Source organism: Haliaeetus albicilla, chromosome 18, assembly GCF_947461875.1.
Source record: "Haliaeetus albicilla chromosome 18, bHalAlb1.1, whole genome shotgun sequence".
In the NCBI taxonomy this organism is placed as follows: Eukaryota; Metazoa; Chordata; class Aves; order Accipitriformes; family Accipitridae; genus Haliaeetus; species Haliaeetus albicilla.
The window spans coordinates 26,794,912-26,821,730 of record NC_091500.1 but is presented as its reverse complement, the minus strand read 5'-3'; the positions used below and the strand labels follow the sequence as shown (position 1 = coordinate 26,821,730).

The window sequence follows — 26,819 nt, the reverse complement described above, 5'->3', positions numbered from 1 at the left end:
CTCATTCCTGCAATTCATTAAAAGTACTGAGAGGAGTATCAGGTGATAAACAGTTGCTGCCAGATTGCTTTCAATACCCTCCTGTAGCAAGATGATTCTTCATTATCGCCAGAGAAGTGAAAATAGGTTTCTGCAGAGCATGGAGCCTCTGCCACATGCCTCACCTCATATCAAATAAAACATGAAGATCTGGCATCAGCTGAGGAGCTTGACTGACTTCTTAGGCATTAAACAACATTGCCTACACTGGTACATTCTTTCTAATCCAAAATCAAGTTATTGAAGTTACTGCATTGAGCATTTTGGTGGTTCTGGGGATTGTTGTCCTGGTGCTGCATTTTGCAGTGCAAATCTATTTCATAGTTAGCTGCAGTACCTGTCAGTAGCAGAAAAAAAGCATCTCTCGAAAAATTTAGCTATTAGTTTTTGAAAAATCGCTGGAAAAAAGTCAGAATCTGTAATGACTCCTCATCTTTCTATGCAAAGGAATTACTGACTGAACAACAGGTCAGACTGGAGAAAAAGTTAATCAAAAGAAGCTTAGATAGAGACAAGAAAAAAAAGAGATATTAATTAATGGGGAAAAATGTAGGACAGTCAGGAAACAGACAAATGAAAGTGGGGAAAGAGAAATGAGAAAGTATAAAAAAGGAATTGTTTATTTGCATTGAGTTCCACTGGTGATGTTAAGGTGAACATTAAGTAAAAACCAACCCACAAGAAGAAATGCTGTAGGGAAGACTGAAAAGGCTCCTAGCAGACCCCTGATTTCATATTCTCCCAAACAGAATCCACATAATAATCACAAAATATATAGTAACTCCATTTTTTCAGTTATATCTTTCAATGAAGAGGGAAACATGTCCTGATATGCAGTCAGACTACAGACGAGAAAAAATGTCTGCACAGACATTTACTGTAGATTTATTAATAAAATCCTCTTTTTTTTTCCATACAGACTACTGGCTACTTGTAAATCTGAATTCAAAAATGCAGTCTCGCTTATCACTGCATCTCGTTTTTTACTGACCCAAAGGAAGAGAAAAAGAGCCAGAGAAGACGTTGAGTCAGAAGTTTTATAGATGCTCCTCATCAGGAGTGCATGGCATGAGGAGTGTCTGCCATACTCCTGCAAGACTGAACCGCATCGTGCCAGAGAATAACAAGACCAGTGCTGCTGGTGCTACAGCCTGAGGAAAAGAAACAGATCCATACGAACAGAAGGGGAGGACCAAAAACCAAGAGCACAAAAAGTTAAAGATGGTTTGTTTTTTGTGAACCTTGAGGCAATGGGAGAAAAAGAAAGGGAGACAGCTTCTCCAAAGTACTGACTGTTCTTCCATAGTCACCAGCAGTTTCTCTTCATCCTCAAGAAAGGCACCAGAGAATTGTTGTGGGAGTAGTAAGCTTCTATTCCCAGAGCAACAGTCACTGGGAGTAGCACTTGGATGAGAAGACCATTAATTTGAACAGCTTTATTACAAGCTAAACTGGAAACTCAGCACAGAACTCTCTTTGGCATATATTTTTCATTTTCTGATAAACTTGAAGTATTCTAAGTAAACCTTGCAGAGTAAAGATGAATTTTTTACTTCTCCCATCATTACGAAACAGAAACACATAATACATAATGTCACTTTGGAGGCCAAGCCTAAACTCTCCAATCCACACTAATCCATACAAAATCCACTCTAATGTATGTACATTAATTCTTTCCATTGCATTATAAATGCCTGTAGGTCTATAAACCATATTAAAAAGACAACCTTGAACCCACCCAAAAGAAGTTAAGCTTTCGAAACAGCTGTAGATACACATGCACAGAATTAATCTGAAAATGCATACTATGGCATTTTTTGAGGTATCACTTGAAATTCATGCTCCTAATTTATTTTGGGAGGATAAAACTCATGCCATAAAAAGACATACACCATTTTTGGCAACCTCTATGGCATAGTTAACCCAAGTAATCAGCGAATGGTGGTATCTCAAGTTCCAGAGTATGGAAATATTGCCAAATGCTGACTTCATGAAGGCAATCATGACCGGTGTTGACAGACCCACAACACATTTTTAATGTTTTCTTTCCAAAAGTTCCCCTAGCTCTGTTTATTAGGCCACCAGAGGGCAATCCCACACACATACACAAGAAACAGGCATGGAAAGTGGTGTGGGAATACTTCTAAGGACCTAAGTCAACACTCCAGAGCAAAAAGTGGTATAAAATACAGGTTTGCTCCAAAATTCTAACAAAAAGCCTTCTTTATCCTCACAAATACACCACACCTCTATCTGATTTTTGGACTGGGTTCTTAAAATGCATGCTGCTAAGAAGAGTTTTCATATTATTTTTGCCAGGAGCAAACACAGCCTAACTAGCTACAGAAACAAGGAATTGCAAATGGAACTATATGAAAAGTTCAGCCAAGGCAGTGCTAAGAGCTTTGCAAAGAAACTCTGGCAACGTCCTTGGAACTTCTTCAGTGCTAGTACAGTAAATCTGGAAGTATTTATGAAGCATTTACGTTAGTTCAGTGCAGCTCATGGTTTGTATTCTACTCCCTGTTAAATATTAGGGTGACACAGGACATCTTGTGAAAAATGTAAACATTAGTCTTGTTATCTTTCTTAGAGGATGAAATTATGTATTTCATGTATAAAAATAACACTCTCTAAAACATGATGCAGATATGATAATACATATTTCATGATAATACACAATAATACAGATTTCAGGAAAACAGTAATAAAATAGAATCTTGGGCCTTTTAAAGTATTTTAATAGATAAAAACTTTAAAGAAAATGCTCATAAAATGAAGTATGCTTTATACTCTATTTGCAGGCTGCTTTAAGAGAAAGCAAAAAGAATTTAAGTTTTTCAAAATGTAGTATTCCTAAATACATAAGAATGGAAAATTATTTTACAAATAACATATGAAAAATGATGTCATTCTATCAAATACTCTTGTTTTGACACATGAAAATCGCAACAATCTTTCTAAAGAGAAAAACATTTGTAGAGAAGGTTCTGCTGGGAGCTTACCTAATTTATACCTCTTAGTGAATTTGAAAAAGCAGTATTTGATAATCACTTTCTGAATAATATTCCCTTTTCAGTAGGCTGTGGAAGAATGAGTAGTGAATGTTCATGCACAGGAACACAGGAAGCCTTACCCTGAGCCTCTGAACTTGACAGCCTTGTTTCTCCGTCATTTTCAGAAAGTGACTGAAGTTCGACTCATCAAGCAGGAGATACACTGCAATCCCTCTAGCAGATGCCTCCACAATTTCTCTAAAGATATCCACATCTGTAAACATATCCATAACGATGGCAATGACCTGAATAAAACAGAAAAGACACAAATTATTGCATTGTATAAACATATATTTAAAACTCCTCACTGAAGTTTGCACTGGGCAGCTAACAGACAAACATTTTTTACACATCAAAAAGGTACAATTTCTCCCTGTGGTACCACTTCACCTGGAAGGCTTTTCAAGACCACTGGACCTTCTTTTTGAGAAGTCAGGTGATTGCTTGTGTGACATGTGTCACTGTTTTGGGTCTGTGTGGCGGGGTTTTGGTAGCGGGGCAGGGGCCGCAGGGCCGGCTCCTGTGAGAAGCTGCCAGAAGCTTCCCCGGCTCCGAGTCGGACCCGCCGCTGGCCCAGGCCGAGCCCGTCAGTGACGGCGGTAGCGCCTCTGGGAGAACAGAGTTCAGAAGGGGAACCTGCAGTGAGTAGGGGGATTGGAATGTGAGAGGAACACCTCTGCAGATACCGAGGTCAGGGAAGAAGGAGCGGGGGAGGAGGGGATGCCCCTGAAGCCCGTGGTGAGACGGCAGGCTGTCCCCCCCGCCACCAGCCCAGGGAGGTCCACAGTGGAGCAGATGCCCACCTGCAGTCCAGGGAGGACCCCACGCTGGAGCAGGCGGATGCCCGAAGGAGGCTGTGACCCCGTGGGAAGCCTGCACTGGAGCAGGTTTGCTGGCAGGACTTGTGACCCGGCGGGGGACCCACGCTGGAGCAGTCTGTGCCTGAAGGACTGCAGCCCATGGAAGGGACCCACGCTGGAGCAGTTCGTGAAGAACTGCAGCCCATGGGAAGGACCCACACTGGAGAAGTTCATAAAGGACTGTCCCCTGTGGGAGGGACCCCCCGGTGGAGCAGGGGATGAGTGAGGAGTCCTCCCCCTGAGGAAGAAGGAGCGGCAGAGACAAGGGGTGAGGAACTGACCCCAACCCCCATTCCCCGTCCCCCTGCGCCGCCGGGGGGAGGAGGGAGAGAAAACCGGGAGTGGGGTTGAGCTGGGAAGGAGGGAAGGGTAGGAGAAGGTGTTTTAAGATTTGGTCATACTTCTCATTATCCTTGTTTTGATTTGATTGTTAGTAAATTAAATTGATGTTGTTTCTTCCCGAAGTTGAGCCTGTCTTTTGCCCGTGACCATAAGTGGTGAGTGATCCCTCCCTGTCCTTATTTTGACCCATGAGCTTTTCTTTATATTTTCTCCTCATCATCCCACCGGGACCAGGGGGGAGGAGTGAGCGAGTGGCTTCGTGGTGCTTTGTTACCAGCTGGGCTTAAACCCTGACAGTCACAAGTACCAAAGTCTGGCAAAAAGTTGTGTTGTGGGTGTGCGTAGCGATTGGTTATATGAGGAAAAGGGGAAACAGCAATATGAATACAGTGGAAAAAATTAAACTATCATAATATAAGTGCAGTGTACATAAAAAAAAGTTTCAGATAACATTTTTGTACCGGGGGCTTGTTCATCTTTCACCACCTTCTCTAAAGCTAAAGGCTCAAGAGCTTGAAGGAGTCAATAATCAGACATTGAAGAGCTGGAGGAGTTGAGGACTTCAGAATCCCTAATGATTCAGTACTCTTACTGGGATGAAACTTCCTCAGCTGGTGAGAGCTTGATTCAAGAAGATTAGAGTGCTGAACACCAGCTACTGATGCCCTTCAACCTATGGGGATAAAGTAAGTATTTCTGATTGGGAAAAGCAATGTCCTGCTAATGGTGTTTTGGAGATTATATACTACTGACATATCATTAGCAATTTGGGAAGAACTAGTATTGAAGCGTTAAGAGGAAATTAACAGAGGGAGAACATGTATCTGTTTAAGTTTTAAAGATAATATTCTCATCCACTAAAGTCTTCATGAAAAGTTCCAATGAAATGCCTCAGGTACAAATTCAAATCAAATAAAACCTTTCACAGGTATCAGAGCAGGCTTGATAGTGAACATGCGTTATGATTTTCACTAATCTTTAAAATACCTGTACCTCAACTTCAATGGTGTATTTGTTAAGTTACAATCACTCATCTTACTCTGGAACAGAAACATTTACCTCACTCACAAAATTTGGCAGATGCTACTGCACACACCTAGGTAAAAGTTCTGCCTCCAGTCAGTCATCTGAATTAACTTTTTTGAATCCCACCTGCTTAGAACTAAAAGACCCACTTACGCCAAATGTACTTAAAATACTAGAAATATTAATAAGAGCTGACATACAAAACGAAAACCCCAACAATGTCATTAGGAAAAGTAAAAAGACAGCTCCTGAAGTAGTAAAAATGAAAGGACTTGGACTTAACGTAACATGTCACTTGGCAATAAAAACACTTTACAAATCCACCAGAGAGGAACTGCATAGCATGAAATAATTCAGTTCTTTCAAAAATCTTAGGTAATATGCCCACGTACTACCTCATTCATTTTATTGACTATTTGAAAATAAAACCTCAATGTGATTTTTAACAGTACAAATTTCTTTATCTAAATTTGAAAGGAAAGACTGAAAACCACAGAAGTTTATCTTGACGCTAAGGGCCTCATCACTTTCAGACTGCACCTTCTGCTTGGTCTTGTTTCTGAGATACACAACGTTAACTGAACATGGCGACTCTATTTATTCATCTGTCTTGTTTCACTTATGTCTGAGCAGAAATCTGCCAAGACAGATCAAGTGTGTTAAGAAAAAGACCAAAGAAGAAAGTCTGTTCTCAAATTGTTCTGTTTTACTACCTGTGTCCTTCTCCCTCTGAACTCCCTAATTTCTTCTTAACCTTTCCTTTTCTTCAGATCTTTTAGAAATAGGTGCTCATTACATTCAAGGATCTATTTAAATGTAGGAGAGAAATCCTGAATGGGTTCATTAGTGTACACTGACATGAATACATGAAATATTCAAAATCAACAGTACAGCCTGCAAAAATCATTCTAACATTTTCCTATGGCAGATATCTATGATGCTAATTTGTTTGCAGCATCTGTGGTTGCAAAGACTAATATACTGGAAATATACAGAAAAAACAAGAATGAATAATAAAAACTAAAAACCAACACTGACTAGAATGGCCATATCTATCTTTATGAAGAGGGGAGGAGAGTAACAAATACATAGGCAAGGAGGCCAGTAAGTTAGTGGCATGAGAGGGATGCATGTGCAGTACTATGCAGATACATCGTAACGTGGGAATGAACAGGGAAACCCTCTTTGTCTTCACTAGTAGAATTGTTCTTAAACCATTTAGTGTTCCGCAACGCATCAAAGTAGTCTTGCAAGAAAAAGTAGACTTCACTTCCAGAGTAGGAATAGGGATGACATTTTGAAACCTAAAGCTTGTGCTAGGTGAAAAATCCTCACCGGATTTAAGGACATGTATGCAAAGCCACAGTCGTGATCTGACAACCAACTGGACATCCAGTTTTGCATTCCCTGGTGACCAAAGATGACTCCTATTGTATGCCCTCATTAGCCCGCCCATTCACTCTTAGAAACACTCAATTAATCCAGTCAACACAAACATAATTAGGCTTGATCACTGGAGGAAGTAGAGTGCCAAATTTGAACAATGCGTATGACAAACATGCATAAGGAAAAAGTCATTTACAGTGATAAGGTCATTTCTGTATACTGACTTCTATAAATCAGACTAGTTGTTTGATCATAAACTATAGATTTGGATGCAGAAAGAGTGGATTCCACAAAAATCATAGAATATTCTGGCTTTTAAATGTATTAAACTTTTTTTGGGGGGGGGCTGCGGGGGTACATTTCCCCATACATTTGACTACTATGCAGCAGAAGGGAGTATTGAGCTTGGGGAATGAAAAAGCCAATACGGTATTCAGGGTCCCGAGTTTTGATGGATTAAGGAGACCAAGACTAGGAAGTTACTTCAAAAGAGGTATTCTATAATGTGTATCTACCTTTAATTAAAGATGTAACAACAGCTGCAGGATTAGTTAGTTGCTGCATCACTGTGGAAGAGAGATTTCACTACTGTGGTTTTACATTTGTTTTTGCAATTGTAGAACTAATTTCCACCCTGATACTTATAAGAAAAAGCCACGTAACAGTGAAATCCACCAAGGAAGAAAAACCAATGGAATTCAAAGTGCAGAAAATAGGTCAGAAAATTGCCTGTTCCACAAATTCTGTTTCTTTTGGGTATAATAACACTATCCTGTGTCAAGACAATCCCCCAAGGCAGAACACTCCAGTGTGGTACAGTAGGCTTCCTTATAAGCTGCCATTTTCTTTCCAAAGCGTATTTGTTTTCCAAAATGCAGAGGTCTTTTCAAAAGCAAGCACCAGTGTTTTTATAGGAAATACAAAGGCCATCCAACCATGCAGGGGACACTGGATGGGTGCAGCAGTTTTCTCCTGAGAGCACCAGAATTCTGGAAGAATTTTCCAAACTCTGAGAAACTGATTATCACTGTGATCAAAAATAACCCTCAGTTGGGAATAATTAAACATTTTACAATTTCAGGGAGGAGAAGATAGTTGGCAGAACAGATACGTGCTGTGCATAATATCAGATAACACTGATATTATGCACAGCAAGAGTGAACTACTACCACCTGATTTGGTATTAGATAGAAGATTTCAGTGATCAACTAAAGTGAAGACAGTGCAGAAAAAAAGTTTTATACTAGTCCTGTCCCCCAAAATTAAATTTAAATAATCTTAGATTGTCGCTACGAATCTTTTCATCTTATCTAACAATTATTTTTTTAAAGTGGTGAATGCTTTTTAAGGTTAAAATTTGGTTTCAGTGGCATTCTTATAGAAGAAGAAAATTTGCTGAAGTCAATAAGAACAAAATTACTCCTAGTAAAGCCAATAGTTTTATCAATTTAAGTGAAGGCACCAGTAGAGCCATATTCTATTATTCTTACTACTATCTTGACACTAAGACTATGGTTTGCAACAGAACAGTAAAGCTTCACACATTACTTTAACATTTTAGAAACATTTAAGTATAGGCAGAAAAGTATAATTTTGTTGAATAGCACTATTTTTATGCAAGTATTTTAAAACACGTATTTTTTTTGGTAAATTGATGTATTTTATTTAATTTGCAGAGTATTGAGTAAAGTAACATTTTAAAACTCATTATCTGTAAACTATCAGATCATTTTAATACCAAGTTCTTTTCATTCTTTAAAAGTCTTTAATAATCCCCAAGTTCAGGAAATGACTCACTCCCACATAAAATGCTAGTGACAAGATTCATGAAAGACAGACACACACATACTTTGAAGGTTAAAATAAACAGTTATAGCTGAAATACTCTGCAAAATTATGCAGATTCTTGCAAAACAGGAGCTTAAGTACATGGTAACATGACACCACACTCGGTATTACAAGACTAAATGGAGGCTGATGCTCAGTTCTGTTATCTATCATGTCACAGGGCCAGCTGTTGAGTTTGGGCCCATTGACATGCATTGCAACTGCTTAATGGTTCTTACCTTCAGAAACTAGCTGTTCAAAGGCTTATATAGAAAGGAGTTGCCAATCCCAACGGTACGAATACATCTATCACTAAACATCTCCTGAGCGTGGCCTGGGGGAGGGTCACCAAGATGTTCAGGGCTGGAGCACTTGCCCTGTGAAGAGTATGTGAAAGAGCTGGGTTTGTTCAGTCCAGAGCAAAGGTGGCTTGAGGGAATCTTTCAGCAGTCCCCAGTGCCCTACAGGACAAGTCTCAAGGAGACAAAGCCAGGTTCTTCACAGTGGTGGCAAGACAAGAGACAACGGTCAAACTGAAACAAGAGCAGTTCTGACTGGATATAGGGGAAAACTCTTATTCCCACAAGGACAGCCCAGCAGTAGAGCAGGTTGCCCGGAGAGGTTGTCCAGTCACCATCCTTGGGGGTTTTCAAGACCCAACTGGATAAAACCCTGAGCAACCCAGTCAGATCCTATTGCTAGCCCTGCTTTTAGCAGGAGGTTGGACTGGAGACCTCCTGAGGTCCCTTCCAACTGACAAAGTCTGCAGTTCAATGATTCGGAGATCTCCGCTCCCATCATTGTCAAAATCCAAGCAAATTTTGCCATGTTTGGTAGTAATTATAAACTTTGCTGTGAGGCTCAAAGAAAACAGAGTCTATAAATAAAGAATACTGAGAAGTAAAGGAGTTTTTCTGCTTTACTTCTCCCATTTTTGGTAAGAATTTTGGTAAGAAAAATCAGTGGGTTTTAATCTTCATAGCTCAGTTTTAGGACATCAAAATCAACCCCTTTAATGGGTGTGTACTGAAATTAAGGCATAGATGTAATGAAAGGCCTTTACTGCTAGTGCTCTGTAAGTCTATTTTGTGAACTACTGACAGTTTCATTATCCCAGTATCTTCACTCTTTCCACAAGCACTAATTACAATTCTTTAAGGGATATCTTGCAGAGTGTGCCATTTAACACCCCCTTTGCTATAAACAGTAAAAAAGAGGAATCCTCTAAGGCAACTGCTTCCTTAGGTCAGGCTTTACTAAAGAGACACCTCCCATTATACCAATAACCTAGTAGGGAATAACGCTAAAGACCTACCCTACACTGCAAGAGCATTGATTTCTTGTAACCTACATGAGGCTTATGTTGGGCATGCTATGACAAAAATCCATATTGCTGTGCAGTTGCTTTTGAATGCCACCACTCCTCCTCACCCCAAGACCAAAGAACCACATTTCAGACAGAAATGTTAACTCTGTTTTCGTTGACCTTTTCCCTGGTATTCCAGTCAAATTCCTTTTCACAGATCTCTGTTTTGGAGAGAATCTCCTTGTGGCAGAGGCTCAGTGCTATCTGAATCTGGTCTTTCTCAGAGAGCAGGCAGGTCATGACACTTGCAACAGTGCAGAAAGAAGGTACAGTACTCCATACCTTGCTCTTAGCAACAGGAGGCAGGCAGCAAATTGGATGGGTTTCAGGCACCACAAAAGAAAGTGGGACAAATTTTGTGATCAACGCAGACAGCCTTCCCACTGGTAAGCTATATAATATGTCCCACTAATTACTGTGGGGTTTTTTAATTACATTATGCTGTTGTTTATGGTTGAGGGTCTAGATCCAGTTTATGCTTGCTGCAGTTTGTATTAACAGCATCCTAATAAATCATCTGATATCCTTACTATCTGGCACTGTTGCTAACACCAGAGTGCTTCTAAGATGATAGTTCATTAATTTCCTATTAATTTCCAAAATTGAACAAAGCCCTGAAATGCTTTGCACAACACATCCGTCCATTGCAAAACACACTTTGAAATCATTGTGAGTTGCACCTGAATATCTCAGGTAAACTTTGGCTGTGCTGAATTGCTGACATCTCCCACAGCAAATGTAGCAGATCAGAAGTCTTGAAATAAAGTGCCAAAGAGCAGTATAATGGGGGGAGCCCTCCTCTGTAGATAGAGCCTAGATACAATATTAAAAATAGTAATCAAACATCTGAGTATGATCCATTCTCCCACAATTTCTGTGGCAATGTAATGGAACAAATACTGAGATGATTTACACTTACGTAACTTCCATGAAGTTAATGTCACTACTTGTAGTATATTATCACCAAATTGGCTCCCTGAGATCATATTTAATTTATTTAACTTGGCCCTGCATTCAGAGAGCAATAAACCATAACCATACAGTGTACTTCGAAATGTTCTTCCATTATTGCATTCTTTAAAAGCAATTTAATTAACTACAGGGTGAACTCTGGCACTTCACTATAACAGGCAGCTACACTACCTCAGAACCAGCTCTCCTACCCTCACTATCCTCTTTTCTTCCTCCTGCTCCAAAATGTTTCCACCATCAATTCTGAGGATACAAAAAGTGTGCACCTCAGAACCGAATACATCTTCTGTTCTGATCACCAAGCCTCAGTTTATCATGTCATATAGCACCTACACAACATAAGCATTTGAAAGTGAAAACTAAGTTTAAATGGAATAAAAATTAACTTCAGCATGTACATTAGCAATCTTCAATCACCTCAACAGCTTCTCTCTGTAACAGGATGTTAGACATGCTCAACATCAATGAAAATTCATAAGAAAAGAGTCACTGTCCAGAAAACAAAAGGTAAACTAAAATTCTACAAATCTCCTGCAATACAATATGGAAAACCAATGCAAACTATTCTCAGAAAATTATGAATGCAGGCAACCACATAAAGCACTATATAAATAGTTTAATTGTGTAGCCTACATGGCGAAGCCTCATCCGTTCTGTCCAATAAACATGTAAGAAAGATGTGTGTTAGGGGAACTTTCTAGCTTTCAGTAACGGGGAAAAATGTTCCAATTCTGGCAGCAAAGAACGATATGGCAGTAAAAACAGGAGCTCTGAAGAAGAATGTGATTCAACTTTGAAATACACTGGGAAGATCCATTTTTTTACAATGTACCATCTTCTAACAACTACCTGACAATTCTGCCTTTTGCTCAATTTGGCAATTTTTGTGCAGCTTACCGTGTCTCTAAAAAAGCAGATCAGAAGATCGGGATTAGCTCTTCTACAAATGAAACTAAAACCAACACAAAAGAAAAGTTCTCTGAAGTGCAGATAAGGTTGTTTTCTCTGAAAAGTGAATGTACAGTAGCCCTCTGCATTACCTTTCAGAAAGCTATTGCAGGCTGAACTAGCAAGTCATACGTGCACCATCTTAAAAAGACACCTTCTGTGTCACCTCTTCAAATTCATGCAACCGGGAATTTTACAGGTGAGTATCTTGCAAAACGTATGGGAGTAAGCTACATTAATTCTATAAATGTGATCTGTATCTATGGGTTTGGTAGTTGTTATTCTGGCTGAAGGATTAGTAAGAACTCAGCTCGAGCTGGCCGAATTAAAGGAGATACCACTTCGATGTGGCCGACAGCAAAGGTGATAATTCCTCTGAAGCTTTACTTCCGCACATGAAGAATCGAGTTTCAGCAAGTCACAGAGATGAGAGGAGGGAAGGGGATATTCTGGGGATTCTTCATGGGGACTTTCCAAGAAGCACTTATAAACGTAATCCTTGGAAGAAAGGATCTGCAAAGAAACAGCTGCTGCCCAGCGACTGGTGCACCATGGTCAAGAAGAGGTTTACCTAAATCTGCAAAGAACCGTCATGCGTGATTAAAGCAACAAGCATTCATAACATTGAATTTTAAAACCTCGCTTTCTGCTTGCAATGCTCCCATCAATAACTAAACCGCTTTTGGTATTTAACAAGCAAGCTGTGTTCTGTCACTGTACACAGGAGCAGGCAGAGGTCCTACAGAGAAGCACATAACGCAGCACAGAAAATGCTTGCCATGATGGAGGGAACGTGTCTGGGAGCTTACTCTGCCCTTTCTTCTCTTGCCATTGATGTTGTTGCTCTGTTCTCAGTGCCATGTGGGCTGCAGCTGGTTGGGTAGCAGGATTTTAACATTTGTATTTAGCTCTTCAGAATGTTCTTATTCAGTTGTTATTTTGGGAAGCTGCCAACCTTTTCCTGAGGAAAGCAAACAGAAAGGAAATGCCAGGATTTCTGACAGCCTACGACTCAGCTATACCAGAATGGAAATTCGTTACAAAAATAAAAGGTACTTCTCTAGCCTCTGGCTTTCTCTATGATGAATTTCAAAGACTTGCTGCTTCAGAAATAATTTTTTTTATTTAAAAGAGTATTAACAGCTTTAATATGTGGGTTCTCACTGGATCGCTTAATATTTAGGGAATGTTGACGCTTAATATTTAGGGAATGTTGGCCCTTAATATTTAGGGAATGTTCAGGCTACTTGAATTACTATTATAATGTTTTACTTTTTATTTTAAATTTGTTTGTAAGTAGAAGTACTCATTTATTCATGTGTGCATTACTTAATGACTGCCCAAAACCAAACAATGTGCAACCATGTGATAAGCCTTAATTATTTTTTTTCCAAAGTGCCAATAGTAATTAGAGCTAAACTCTTAATAAATTTTACTTTTTGATGTACCATGCAGGATTGAAAACCTCATACGACAACCTCAGAGACCAGTCTCAGTTTTGAGACTTCTATCAAATAATTGGAGTACTAGTAAGAGCAGTAGATGCTCCTGGTTAGCTTCTACCTGGCCAAGGGAAGTATGAGTTGACTACTGTATGGTTAAGAACTCTTTCAATACTTGAAACTATGAATGTCTGCCATAAATTACCACGCACAGCTAAGAACATGGGAAAAGGCCACCTCAAACTGGGGGGGGGGCATGCAAAGGGACAAAAACGTTTTTAAAAATGTACTAAAACTATCCATTCAAATTGCTCCTGCTTACAAATATTCTTCATGCCAAGATAAACTAGACTGGATGCCAACACTTCTGAGGGCTCTTTCTGAAACTTCCTTTGAGAAATCTTACAATAATTTGCTGCTTATCAAAGACTCAAAGTAAATGTCTGAGATTTCAGTTAATCTGGGTAACAATTTTTGAAAAGATTTTGGGTTTTTGCCACCTTTAAGAGTACATATTGGTAGGGTTTCTCAGACTGGGATTGGAATGAAGTTCCAAGTCAGCCTGCCTTCCCACTGCTCCACTCAGTTTCCTCAAGAATCCTGTATAAACACATTATAAACACTGAACCCCACTTCCTGAGAGTTTACATATTTAAAAACACTAGACAATGTTTGGAAAACCACAATATTAATGAACACTTATAGGTTGTAGACTTTAAACTATAAAAACAAGCAACATTTCTTTAAGGTAGACAACTTTGTTGGCATTTGTTAATTAGACACTTGGAAACAACGAAAGATTCTCTTAGTCAAAGGCAGATTTATAGGAAGAAGAGATGATTCAGACCCACTTTTCTAGACTGGGAAGAATAATTTTGCTTTTAAGTTTGCTTATGCAAGAACTGTGCCCTGTTTGTCATCTTTGAGACCTTAATAGTAAACATATGTTTCTGAAATGAAATGAAACGGGAAGAGCTGAATATCTAATATTCATATTTTATAACTAAACAACATATTTAAAATATCCTGCACAGGGTTCAATGTTGCTGCTAGTATATATATATTTCAGACAAAAAAAAATCCAATAAAACATAACTAGATTGTTCAAAGGTCTAATACTGCCTGAAATCCATTGTTGTTACTTACAGGAAGTAGTATGTACTACAGGTACATTGAGCACATAAGAAAAGAATCAAAAAAGAAAGGCAGGGACTTAAGACAGAGGTGGAAACACCGCTTCCATAGTAGACCCTGGAAAATAATGGAGGTAGTTGAAGATAAGTGTTTCAAAAGCGGGAAAGACGTACTTTCTATGTTTCTAAGCACAGGAAGATTTTGGTGGATCCAAGTCAGGACACAAACCTGATGTGCTTCAGAGTTACTTATGATTCAGAAAGATGGACTTTTGAATGCCTATATGCAGTATGTTAACCACAGTCCACAAGGATGGCCTATCAAATGTTGTTAGTATGTCAAAATATAAAAACATACAGTTGCAGACTGTTGTACTGGTAAGTCTGTCAGCTTCATACCTGGGTGACCTTGCAGCAAGTAACAGAACTTCATTAGAAGATTATTATTATTTTGTAACATAAAAGACATTGCATTCAAGAGAAACCAAATCTATTTTGGATGGCAGTGCCCAATTAAAAAACATACTCAATTGCCAGATTTCAAATTAGTGGAAGCCTACAGACCAATGAGCATGACCTGATGATACTTAATACTGAGAAACAAGCCCTAATTATATCAGTAGTTGTTGGAGATTAGTCCTCTATAGACGCTCAAAACTTCTTCTTCCAAAAGGTAGATTTCATAATCCTAAGCAATACTGCTAGTGAAAGTGTCTCAGAGGTAAATGTAGAATAAAAAGAGGAATAAAAAATTGGAAGTCCTCGCAGAAGACATTGTTAGATGTCCACAGAACAACCCCAACTGAGATTAGAACCAGTTCTGGTTAAAAACCTCCCCTCGTTCATGGTACAGCAAAGGTAACGTGAACATGGAGAAAACAGTCCTCAACAGAGGCTCCTGTTCATCTCTGGAAAGAAGTGGGATAATCTCCTTGTTTTACAAGGTTAAGAAGAAACATTACAGTCCGTTGCAATAGAGTAATATTTTTTACAACAACTGCCATTAGCAGACCTGGATAGTTTACACCTAAGACACTGGAGGAATTCCCTGCTCTGCTGTTGGTCATTTTTAATTAAACTTTTGAGTATCAGGGAAATAACACTTATGCCCAATATTCAAAAAACAGCTTGATGACCAAGTTGGTTGCTCAGCCTGACTTATGAAGGAAAACCAACACAAGAGTCAATGAATACAGAAATAAAGGCTAATCATATATTTAGGGAAGGGTAAGTGGAGAAAAAAAATCTTTTCAAATATTGCTTCTTTCATCCTTTTTCAAGATTACAGCTTTTGTATTCAGCTTTATACATGTGATTAAGAGTCAGTAATAGACACGTGAGGTATACACACTTAAGGACTGGTTAATGGTCAGATGTTTAAAGCAGTTGTCTTGTGAAAACATTTTGATTGCATGTGAGTATTTCTAGCAGCTTGTAGGACTCAATGATATTAAAGATTTTCATATTGCTGTGACAAAAGTGCAAGCAAAACAACTATAATTTACAAATTACTATGGCCTACTTCTGTTACCCTCCTCTCTCCCTGCCTTCCTCTTCCTTCCCCCTTCCCTCCTTTCCCTCTCCTCCTTCACTCCCTTAATTCTTTCTTTCTCCCTTCATGTCCTTCGCTCCCTCTTTCAAGAACTTCAAACTCAGTTAAATTTGAGATTGGGAAAAAAAAATCTTATTTTGGATACTGAATGTGGGCTTAAAATGGGTTCCTACGCATTTTATGAAAACTTTAAAATACATCACTTTTTATTGCACATTTTATGACCATAATGTTATGATATTCACAATAAAGCTTTTGCTTCGTGCTACAGATGCTATTTACTTCACTGCCACTAATTTCAAACCCTATAGATGTACCTAATTCTGTTTAAGGAGCTCAATTCAAGCAGTAATATGATTGGGGTAAACCAGAAAAATACAGAATCCAGGCTGTTTAAAATTACTGACCACAGGTCAGTGATGGGTCAGTATGAATGAAAGTCAATGATTCTCCTGTATAAATGGAAGAGGAAGAATAATAAGAAGTTGCCTCAGGGTGTAACTCTGACAAAGTCTCTGTTCACCTCATATGTATCTTTAAAATTTTTCCAGTTCAGCTACATGACATAGTAAAATCCATTTATAAGTAAAAACACCATGCCTGGACAAATACCTGTAGTAACATTTATGTTGCTAAAAAAAGCAACAGCAATGATGTCAGATCACTATTCTGCAATATATATTACAGATATAAGATATGCCTGCATAGGTCCGTATGGCACATAATTACATCTGAATACAAGGTAAACAACCCAACCAGATGATTTTAACTATTTATTTTTTTAAACATGGTGCCACTTGAGCAGGAACCTTCACTGACGCTCAGGAGAAGCAGATTACAACACCTGCTTATAGGGCAGCTACAGTTAATGGTGCAACATGTTGCTAATGACCGTGTGCTGGCAGGCTGCGTTTCAATTTCACCTATTTTAAAGACAGGTTGTGAAACTAATTAATTAATTATTGTCTGCAAATCATGTTGAGATCCTCAGGTGAAATCCATTACCCTGGTATGCTAGATTATTTATTACAGATTAGATGAAAAACAAAAAATAATTGCAGACTAGTCTGAAAGCATCAGCAGAAGGTCCTAAAGATAAGAAAAGATTAAGCTAGTTAATAAGTAATTATGTGCAGCTTTTCAGGAAGAAAACAAACTAAAATTTTTATGCACATTACTGTATGGAGCAAGATATCTAAAAGAGTAGGGAAACAATTAAAAAAACCCTGCTCACACCTCTTGTGAAGCAAACTGAAATGAAACAGATAAGTAATTCTGTAATTCTCGTAGACCCCAGTGGAGTGGATAGTGAATTGGAACTAAATAAGGTATTACACAAAATTTAATTCCTGGATCAAGTGCAGCACTTAAAAAAAAAAAAAGAAAAGGAGAGGAATTACAAGTAAAATTATTACTAGTTGAAAGAGTTATAATTTCAGTAGCAATACTATGCTTTAAAATACCGTATTTTTTAAAAAAAAATTCAATTCTGAAACCCTCTAAAAGCTTTTTAAGAGAAACCTGACAGTTCTTGTTCAAAGGTGAATCTTCCACAGATAGCGAGGCATTTGAGGGAGTAGCAAGTCAATGGATAAGAAAGGAAATTAATAGAAACAAGTTTAAAAAAATTTAAAAAACCAGTTCTTTCTTATTTCTTTCTGCCAGGTTTTTGTTAAACTGATCTTTTAGTCTCTACGTGAGCTGAATTGTGAATAACCATCTTTGTCAGACAGCAACAAACCATACAGCTTAAGAAATGATCTTGGTGACACTTTATTTTTTTGTACATGCAGTTAGGATCAGCTTTCACTGATCTGCATACAGGTCCTCAACAAGGCCACAGGAGAAGTATTAATTCATCATTTGCGATTTGATACTTCAATTATGCAAAATCACAGGAAAGATTATTTGGTCTTTGCGCTAAAGTCAGATCAGATAATCATAATGCTCCATCTTCAATATCTACTAGTCTTTCCATTTAAATGTAAAAGTTTATTTTTAATGTTTAAAAGTTTATTCAGTGTATTCATAATATTTTCTTAGATCAGAGTCCTAGGCCACTTCCAGGACGTGTCTGGGGAGGAGCAGACACACGGCCGGGCTGCAGGACAGAGTTCTGCGATGCAGACCCCATCACCTCAGCCACAGACGGGCGCTGTCATCCTATGCTCATGGTCTGTTCCTCTCATTTTTCTCATCCTCACAAGGATAATGTGAAGCACTCATTCACAAATGGATAAAATGAACAGTTATTCAAATAAATGCGTTATCAGTGTGCAAGGAACTGAACCCTTTGTACTCAATTGAGCTAGTGACCAACACGGCAACATAATCGGGTTTTATTAATGGGTTGAAAAGAAACATGTTATCACAAGCCTTCCATTGTACAACTTCATGTATGTCAGATCATTCCCCTTTCTAGAAATTCCTCCTGATGTGCATTGCGTGCCGGTTCACACATACCCCCCCAGTTTGGGTAATGATAATCAGAGATCTAATCATGAAGCATGTTGAACACCTGCAAGACACGCAAAGCTGCTGCTAGGACAAGGGGGTTTCTTCCAAAGCATCACAGCAGGCACCTGGATTTAAGAATGGAGGAAGAAGAAAATCAGTCTCAGGGGCACCTACTGCAGCTCTTCAGTAGCTTTCTTTGAGAAATTCACTGCCTGTTTGTGTCAGTGAGGCCCTTGCAGCCACAAAACATTCCCATGCTGAATAGGCGTATACCTCATACACATAGCAAACATGAGGGGTAGAGAGGAAAATTCACTTGTTTTGCCATCGAAAACAGAACCTGTCTAATTGTAAGGAACAAAAGGCAAAAACATCACTGACCAAACCACGCATGGTCTTACATTAAGCCACATTCTGTTGGAAAATTTGCTCTTGAAAATGGGCCAAGCATGCTAATAGCTTACTATACTACATGACTTGAGTTGCTTGCAATAAGAATGGAGATGAAAACCTGCAATACCTCTGTGGAGGAGAGGTGAACATTTTTTTCCAAGAACACTTTGGAAAATAACCGTCTGTTGATGCAAACTAGTGCCTTTCAAATAAACATTTGTTCTTATGAAGTACCTCTCCGATCTCAGGAAAGATCTTCCCTTGAGTAACCTGCCCACTCCAAATTCATGCCAATAAGGCTCTCCGTACCAGACTGCTATGTATCCTGTGCACGTGTGCGTACCTCGAAACCATGCTTTCTGTAGCATGGGATGCACGTGTGCATGTAGTGGATTGCATGCACATGCATGCACTCTGACTGAAAAAGAAAGAATATTTGCCTCTTTCCTTTAGATAAAAACTTTCAAACCAGCATTGTATTGTCAACAGTGTGGAAAACAGCAGTCGTTTCAGATGTCATAACAGGACAGCTTTTATCCTTTTTTCTTGCTCACTTAAAAATGCGTGTATCTTTTGCTGTTCTTCAGACTCTTTCCTTGTAATTCTGAACCTGCTGGCAGATGGTGCAGTCGGCAATCACTAGAGAGATGAGGTGCAGCTGTCAGGTAGGAATTTTTCAAGGAGTTTATCATTTTTAGTCAACTGTGACCAGTAGTTGGTAATTAAAAGATACTCCAGTCTCTTATCAATCATAAAAAATACAATATACATCATCTTAATTGACATGGGAACAATTTTTGCAATGAAATGAGTCAGGTATGCAACAGGTAAGACTTTCATGACATTCACGTGGGTGACTGAGCATTCACTGAAATGCAACCTGAATCAGAAACAGAACTTCAAGTGAAAAACAACAAAGATATTTTCTTGTTTCTCATAGCTGCACAGAGGTATCCTGTGAGAAATAAGTAACAGCAGAACATGGGCAGATAATGGGGACGTGAACAACTCTCTGCTTTGTGTTTGGATGTGGCTCAAATATTTCTGCTTGAATGCTCTAAAGCAAACAAACAATCTCATGGACAAGAACAAATACACAAAAGGTTGATGCAAAATATAAAGTTTTAAACCATTAGAAGCACCTGAAAAGGTCGATTCCAGCTTAAGCTCTTGAAACTGTTCACGACCCCTAGTATATGAGTACGCCAAACTATGCGTATGTCTTCACAAATCACGCTGAGCTAATATTCACACTTACAGATGAGGAGTCTGTGTTCTGTAAGGAATTTGTATACAAGTCTTGCAAGTCCTAGACCAATGCTTTTAATCCAGAAAAAATAAAAGGTTATAAAGAATAACCTTTTTTTTTTTTTTAAAGGATGGAAAAGGTCTTTGAATCAATAGAAATGCGTGGAACTAGAAAAGCATGTGAATCACTCCAAAAAAGCATTTTAGCTAGTTCTAGAAGATATTAGCATAGAAATATATTTTTCATAGACTGTTATTTATAGCCTTCCAAATCATCCATGGCATAACTAAAAAAATTAAAACTTACTGAAGTCTGCTACTTCTCTGTCATAAAAGACTCAGAAAAATTACCAGAAAAAATAAGCAGCTTTTTAAATTCCTCTTAAATTACTTACAATAACACTTAAGTGCATACAGAAAGCTTTTAATATGTAAAGTGCAAACCATTTCATAAATGTGGGAATAACATTATTGCATCTATTTTTATCCGGGAAACTGAAAATATATGGGGGGGAGCTGTATGCGTGTCACACCGCTGTCCTGTGCAGGGACATCTGAGTCAGCCCCATCGCTAATTAGTTTTGTTACTGGAAACAGTCTGGCCACACTAACGTGATGCTCTGGGAAGGTGAAAACGCCCTGCTCCTCAGTAATCTCCTCGCTGCACTTTACCATGCTATGCGAACAGATCCTCAGAGGCTAATGACCCATATTTAAAGACACTGAGCATCCCAAAGTCCCTCCGAAAGCAATCCCTGCAGCTACACAGCATCCTCAGCCTCACCTCACCCTCCAGTCCTGCATTTAAAATTCTCTGCACCTTCTCTTTTGGCTGACTGTCATGTTGAGTGATGAGATACACAAGCAGAAAGCTCAGGCAGGCTTAGTCTGGGCTTGCAAAACGGGTTTCTTCAAGCAAATTCCATCATTTAGAGAAAAGTGATTGTACCAAAAAACGTCTGATCTCCTGAGCAATTATGAATTAGTTATTCAGAAGTGCTGACTGTAAGACTAGCACCCAAGTGTTTTAAGGTCAGGTTTATTCTTAGTATCAGCTCTTTGAAGATGCACCACTCTCAGGCATGTGTTGTGCAGGGAGTCAGATTTCATTATCATAATGGTCCCTTCTGGCATCAAAATCTGTGAATCTCTCAGTTTTATCAACGTCTGCTGATTCTGCAGTCTGGAAATGGCTGTGAAGATGAATAGGGAGGGCCCCCAAAACTGGTAACAAACTATGAGTTTTTAAAGGATACAAACATTGATTACAGGTTCATGTTTACCCATCTCTTTTTCAAAACAACTTCCAATAAAATCAATTAGAAAATCATACCTGAAAACGAAAGCAATGACCCATGGAGAGGACATGTGAACACAGTACAAGCAGCAGCATAAAATCAAGAAGTAAAGACAAGTGATTAATACAAAAAATCGTATTCATTAAAATATAAGAATCACTACTAGTCTTGGGGGAGGAGAACATGTCTCTATGAACGAGCTCAAAACTAAAGCCTTGCTGGGATTTTGAGGGGAATGAACCTGGAGCATAGGAAGTCTCACTGGATGCAGCGCAGAAGACTCATTCCCTTCAAAATCCCAGGCACAAAGCACCCAAAAGCATGCCTGGAAACAACCAAGCAAGCAAAAACTGCAGATGAATGATTCCCTGAAACACTCAGGAATATTTGGCAACTTGAAAACAAAGGAAACATTTAATTTGAGATTTTCTTGGTCTTGTGGTTTTGGGCAAATTTGAGAAAGGAAAGAAAAAGAGGGTATAGTTTATTAACATTAAAATCCTTCCCAGACAACCTTCAAGAGCCAACCATGACTTTGAAATGAATTAAAATGTCCTAAGTGAAATGCCATTCTCTATTTTTATAATGTGTTAATTTAGTTGAATATGTTAATAATTACCATGAAAGATTTTTCACATACATCATACTCATAGGTGTTCTGCATTTCAGCCTGTGTGGTGCAATATTTACTGTGGGAGCTGCTGACAGCAAGCTTTTCAATGAAATTCCAGAGCCTATGTGTGCATATTTATTTATATAAATATTATGTAACCTGTTTATACAGATCATTTGAAAGTTATTTAATGTCACTTTTTTCCCTTTTTATAGGTAAAGAAATTTCCCTTATTAGGTTTATATAGGTTATAGTCATAAGAGGGACCAAGCAGGATGCTTTATGTTTTACTGTTTGAAGCTAAAATCCCATCCAGAGCCACAGATAATCAATTTAAAACCAAAACCAAACCAGATCAATGCTTGTTACTTACATTGTAATTCCTATGGGCTTTATTCATAGCTGTTGAAAAATAGATATACTTTGATACAAAAATATAATTCAGTGTATTTTTACTGTAACTCAGCACTATAGGATTTAGAGTCAACTGAAGACACTAATTCAGAAAAAAAAAAGTACTGGATTATTTTTAATTTGTATGTTACAATGCTTCCCATATTTCTGAAATTCTCTTCGCTAGAGAAGTAACTTAAAGTCTGGTCAAAGCAATTTCTTGCATAATTTCCAAATTTCCAAAGAGGAGAATATTTAGCATAATTATCAGTAACATCTCCACTGTTAGGACAGCAACGCCTCCAATAGGCATTGACAAGAAGTTTTTGTACTTCTGTGCCATATCAGGGATTCTTTTGCCTAAACTTTGTGACACACGTTCAGCCAAGACTGATCAAAGAGTCTGCCGAAATTTGGATCTACTGACCCAGGAAAAATTATGCTTAAATCTATGTCCATTTCTTTTTGCATGCATTATAGTATGGGTCCTCATACAAACTGTATGAAAACAAGCAGCTTTGAATAAGTTCCATTTGGGTTTTTAAAACTAGAAACTCTATGTGAACATCAGGGTGAACTGAAATGCAGCCAACAATGTTATTGTTACTTCTTTAAAACAAGACAGAGAGATTTCTGTATCTGGAATTAAAATGCTATAACTTTTTGTTTCTCATTCAGTATAGTATTTCCACAACAGATAATGCTATATACCTGTGCTGCTAGAACATTTCAGTCAACGTACTTTGCTGAAAATCCCCCCAAATCTTTAAACACCTAGCTTTTTGTGTTCTTTTTAGACTTATTACATTCTATGCAAAAAAGTCTGTCAAATATCATTTCTAATGCTGATTTCAGATACACTACTCAGCTTCGTAACTTCAATGCCTGCACTTAAGTACTATTACATATTTCAGAAATTAGGTCTTTTCCCTTTTCTAAATACCTGTATTTTTGTTATGCGCAGTCTACTACCTTAAAATAGACAGCTGTATTATAAAGTAGACAGTAACCTATCAAACTGAAATGCTTTCTTCTTTTACTTTGTATCTCAAGAGGGATGATTGTATGATTAAAAGTAGCGAGTCACCTCCTCAGATAGTATAAGCAATGTATCTCCATAGAATTTAGCAGATTATGAAATTCTGATCCTTAGGATTTTTTGAAACACCACTAACAAAATTCAAAATGTCTATTTGTGTACACACAATTTTGTATCAGCATAGTGTCATAATTGTCCATGAAACTATTTCTCAACGTGTTTAGGGTTTGTTGTTTTGGGTTTTTTTTTTTAATTTAAGAATATGTAGCATTTAAAAAACAAAATCCATAAACTATTGGACAGTTCTGCCATAATAACTAAAATCCAGATGTTCACTTCTTACTGTTTTTTTCTTTCATTTTGCTTGCTTGCATGCCAGCATGCGTGAAAAAGTGCACGTGTGCTTTTAATATATACGTTGCAATCATTTCAAAAGCCTTAGAGTACAAATTGAGAAACTTCTCTACAGAATTTTCCTTGCACTGTATAGGAGCTCAGTAATAGCACTTGTAATGTGGCAGAAGATAATAAAGCCTCTATCCCCAGTACAAACGCTTAAGGTTTGCTTGCAGAGAAGTCAATCATTTTGGTAGAGGCCATTTATACAAAGTTAAGAGAAAAAAAATGTTCTGTGATAGACATTCTATATTGGCAGAAACTATTCTTGCTCTTTATGCATCAACATGATAAATTAGTCTTGCTCTTGAATTTCTTTTTAAGGGACCAGCCTGTCTTCTGTAACATTCATATGTGTGTCCATTCGTTTGGGTTAGTCTTCTGTGGGACCTGGCCTGCGTGTGTGTGCAGGGATCAGTAAAGAAGAACTGAGTGGTGGAATAGCATCTGGGGAAAGGAAAACCTTCCACCAGTTTCAACGCCTTGCTTGGGTTTCAGATATTCAGTTATTCAACACAGTTTTTATTTAGAATAAAAAAATTACAGCTGTCTGCTTGGACACACATTATTCTTTTTTTAGTAACTCACAGTGGATGCAATCAACTGAAGATATATGCTCATTTTGTACTACAAGAGTACTGTGGCATGATTTAAGATAAATGGATTAATTAATTATTTAAAATCAGAATCTTAGTGATACATGGTCATATCCCTAGGTATCAATCCTGGAAACACATATGCACATTAGGTTAATGGAACGTCTCATGTACACAAATTAAAGTGTTTAAATCCTCTCAGGATTAGGGATCTAATTTTGTTTAAAGAAGAAAAAAAGTGTCTTCTTTGAGCAGACATTACATTTTTCTCTCCCTGTGCTTTACTAAATACCTAAAAAAATCCTTTTCAAGTAGGAAAAAAGTGTCTTCTCTGAGCAGGTGTTATATTTTTCTCTCCCTGTGCTTTACTAAATACTGAAAAAAAATCCTTTTCAAGTTTCATTAGATGCATTGTTTCACAAAATGAGATGAAAATCAATTGTGCATACCAGTCATTTTTGTAATTAAATAGTCTATTGTAATTTCTGATACACAAAAGCTCTATCTCTAAACTTCATCCTTGTTGACAAAAACTTCAATTTACTGCAAAATAAAACAGAGGGCGAATAAGACAGCCCTATTCAGAAAATATACCTCCCCTAATATTGAATCTGTTACATCTACTATCAGCAACTTGCCAATAAAATTGAGTGATTTGACTAGAAATTCAAAAGCATTGCTCTGTTTCTAACAGATGGTGTTTTACCACTTTTTACTGGGAGAGATGGAGGATGGGGAAAAGACTCAAACCCCCTCCTGTAAGCACTTGCTCCAGGTGTGCTGACCGGCATCCTCCAAGGCACCCCCCTTTTTTATTGACCTTAGAGGGAGCTCACATTCCCACATCTCACGCCTGGAACTGCAGTCAGGAAAGGTGCCAAAAGTACCCAGAGCAGGCAGTAAATGCTCACCTCCGGCTGTGGTACACGATGAAAGGAGAAAAGGCAGAAGAGAGAGGGCTGTCCAAAGGGAAGAGCTGGAGCGGGGGGCGAAGAGGGAGGGGAAGGAAAGAGGGACTACAACTGAAAATGCGTATGTTTCCTATGGTACTGTAAGTATGGTCACTTTAGGGAGACAGCAGAAATGCCTGCATCTTACAGACACTATGCACAACTTTCATGCCTTGCTTCCATCCATTTGATACTGATTCTCATGGAGTTACTTCTGATCGACACGTGGCAGCACAGAGCAGAGCCCGGCTGAACTGAACATTGGTCCATCTGCATTTGTCTTAAGCTGTCCCCTTCCATGTGACAATGTAAGACTGAAGTAATCCAAAGCTGCCAGCATTTTCACCCTGGGTGCAGGCTCCAGGGTGTTATGGTCCCTCAGGAGGTCTAAACAGCATTTAGTTGCTGCACTGGTTTCTAATGGAAGCCTTCCAGCAACTGAATGGACTACCAGAGATCCCTGCTCCTCTGACATGCCTCTTTCCCAACTCCCAAGAAAAGCACATCTTTTCCTTCCTTTTTATTCCTCCAGAAAACACTTGGAGCCCTGGCTTTGCAAGGCTCTGACGTTTACACAGAAGAGGTTCCTGGGCTCTCAAGAGCTCATTGCAAAGGCACTGATTAACTCCTCGGAACTTCAAGTCTTAGTACCAAGACTTTGCTTGGGTCAGAAATCCTGTAACGGGAGATTGCAATCCTGTATCACAGCACTTCAGATATGGACTACACTTCCATTATTAAATTTAACTTACGCATAAGAAATCAAATCATCTGACTAATTAAGACTTCTGGCACAAGTGGCTTACTGTCATTCAATAAGCCTAGAATTCATGAACAAAATAGATAATGATATCACCTCAATCATATAGTGCAACATAAAATCTATCATAAAATATAGTGATATTACTGGTGATCATACAGTGCTAAAACATGAAATAAGGTGATAGCAAATAAATAAACAAATAGAATCAGTCATAATTCCCAGTTTCATCTCTCTGCTCAATTTTCTCATTTCAAAAGTATCTCCTTTGAGCAAAGTAATATAGTTTTTGTTAAATTTTAAAGCAGCTTTCTGTAGACTCTTAACAGTACATACTACTGTAAGAGTTAGATCCGTTGACAGTTGGTATTTTTAGGCCCATCCTCAGCAAAGACAGGTTACAGATCTCTATCAAACAGATACTGTGCAGCCACATATACCTGCCTATTATTTGAAAGAAACTCACACCCTTGACAGTGACTTTTCAGGCAACTATTGCATGCCTGTGCTAATCCACCATTAGGCAGTGCCAAGAAATTACCAGAACAGCAGATAGTTTCAGATATTATTGTACTCTGTCGTGCTGGATGGGGACCTGGCTGCTCTGACAGGCAGTATCCCCCTGGCATTTGAGGGAAATCAGATTTGCTGGCTGACAGTGACGTTTCTGTTTGCTGCCTCCGATGTCTCTGACCAGGAGGTACAGCCCACTCGCAGTGAATTCTGC

General features: G+C 38.5%; 1 protein-coding gene across 1 annotated transcript in view; it reads right to left on the bottom strand.

Annotated features, from left to right (window-relative positions):
- Positions 1-26,819, bottom strand: part of FAM83B (family with sequence similarity 83 member B) — a 56,691-nt gene that overhangs the window by 15,607 nt on the left and 14,265 nt on the right. The window contains exon 3 of the mRNA XM_069805975.1: positions 3,176-3,340. Within this exon, the coding sequence (XP_069662076.1) occupies positions 3,176-3,340 (165 nt within the window). The remainder of the gene's footprint in view (positions 1-3,175; positions 3,341-26,819) is intronic.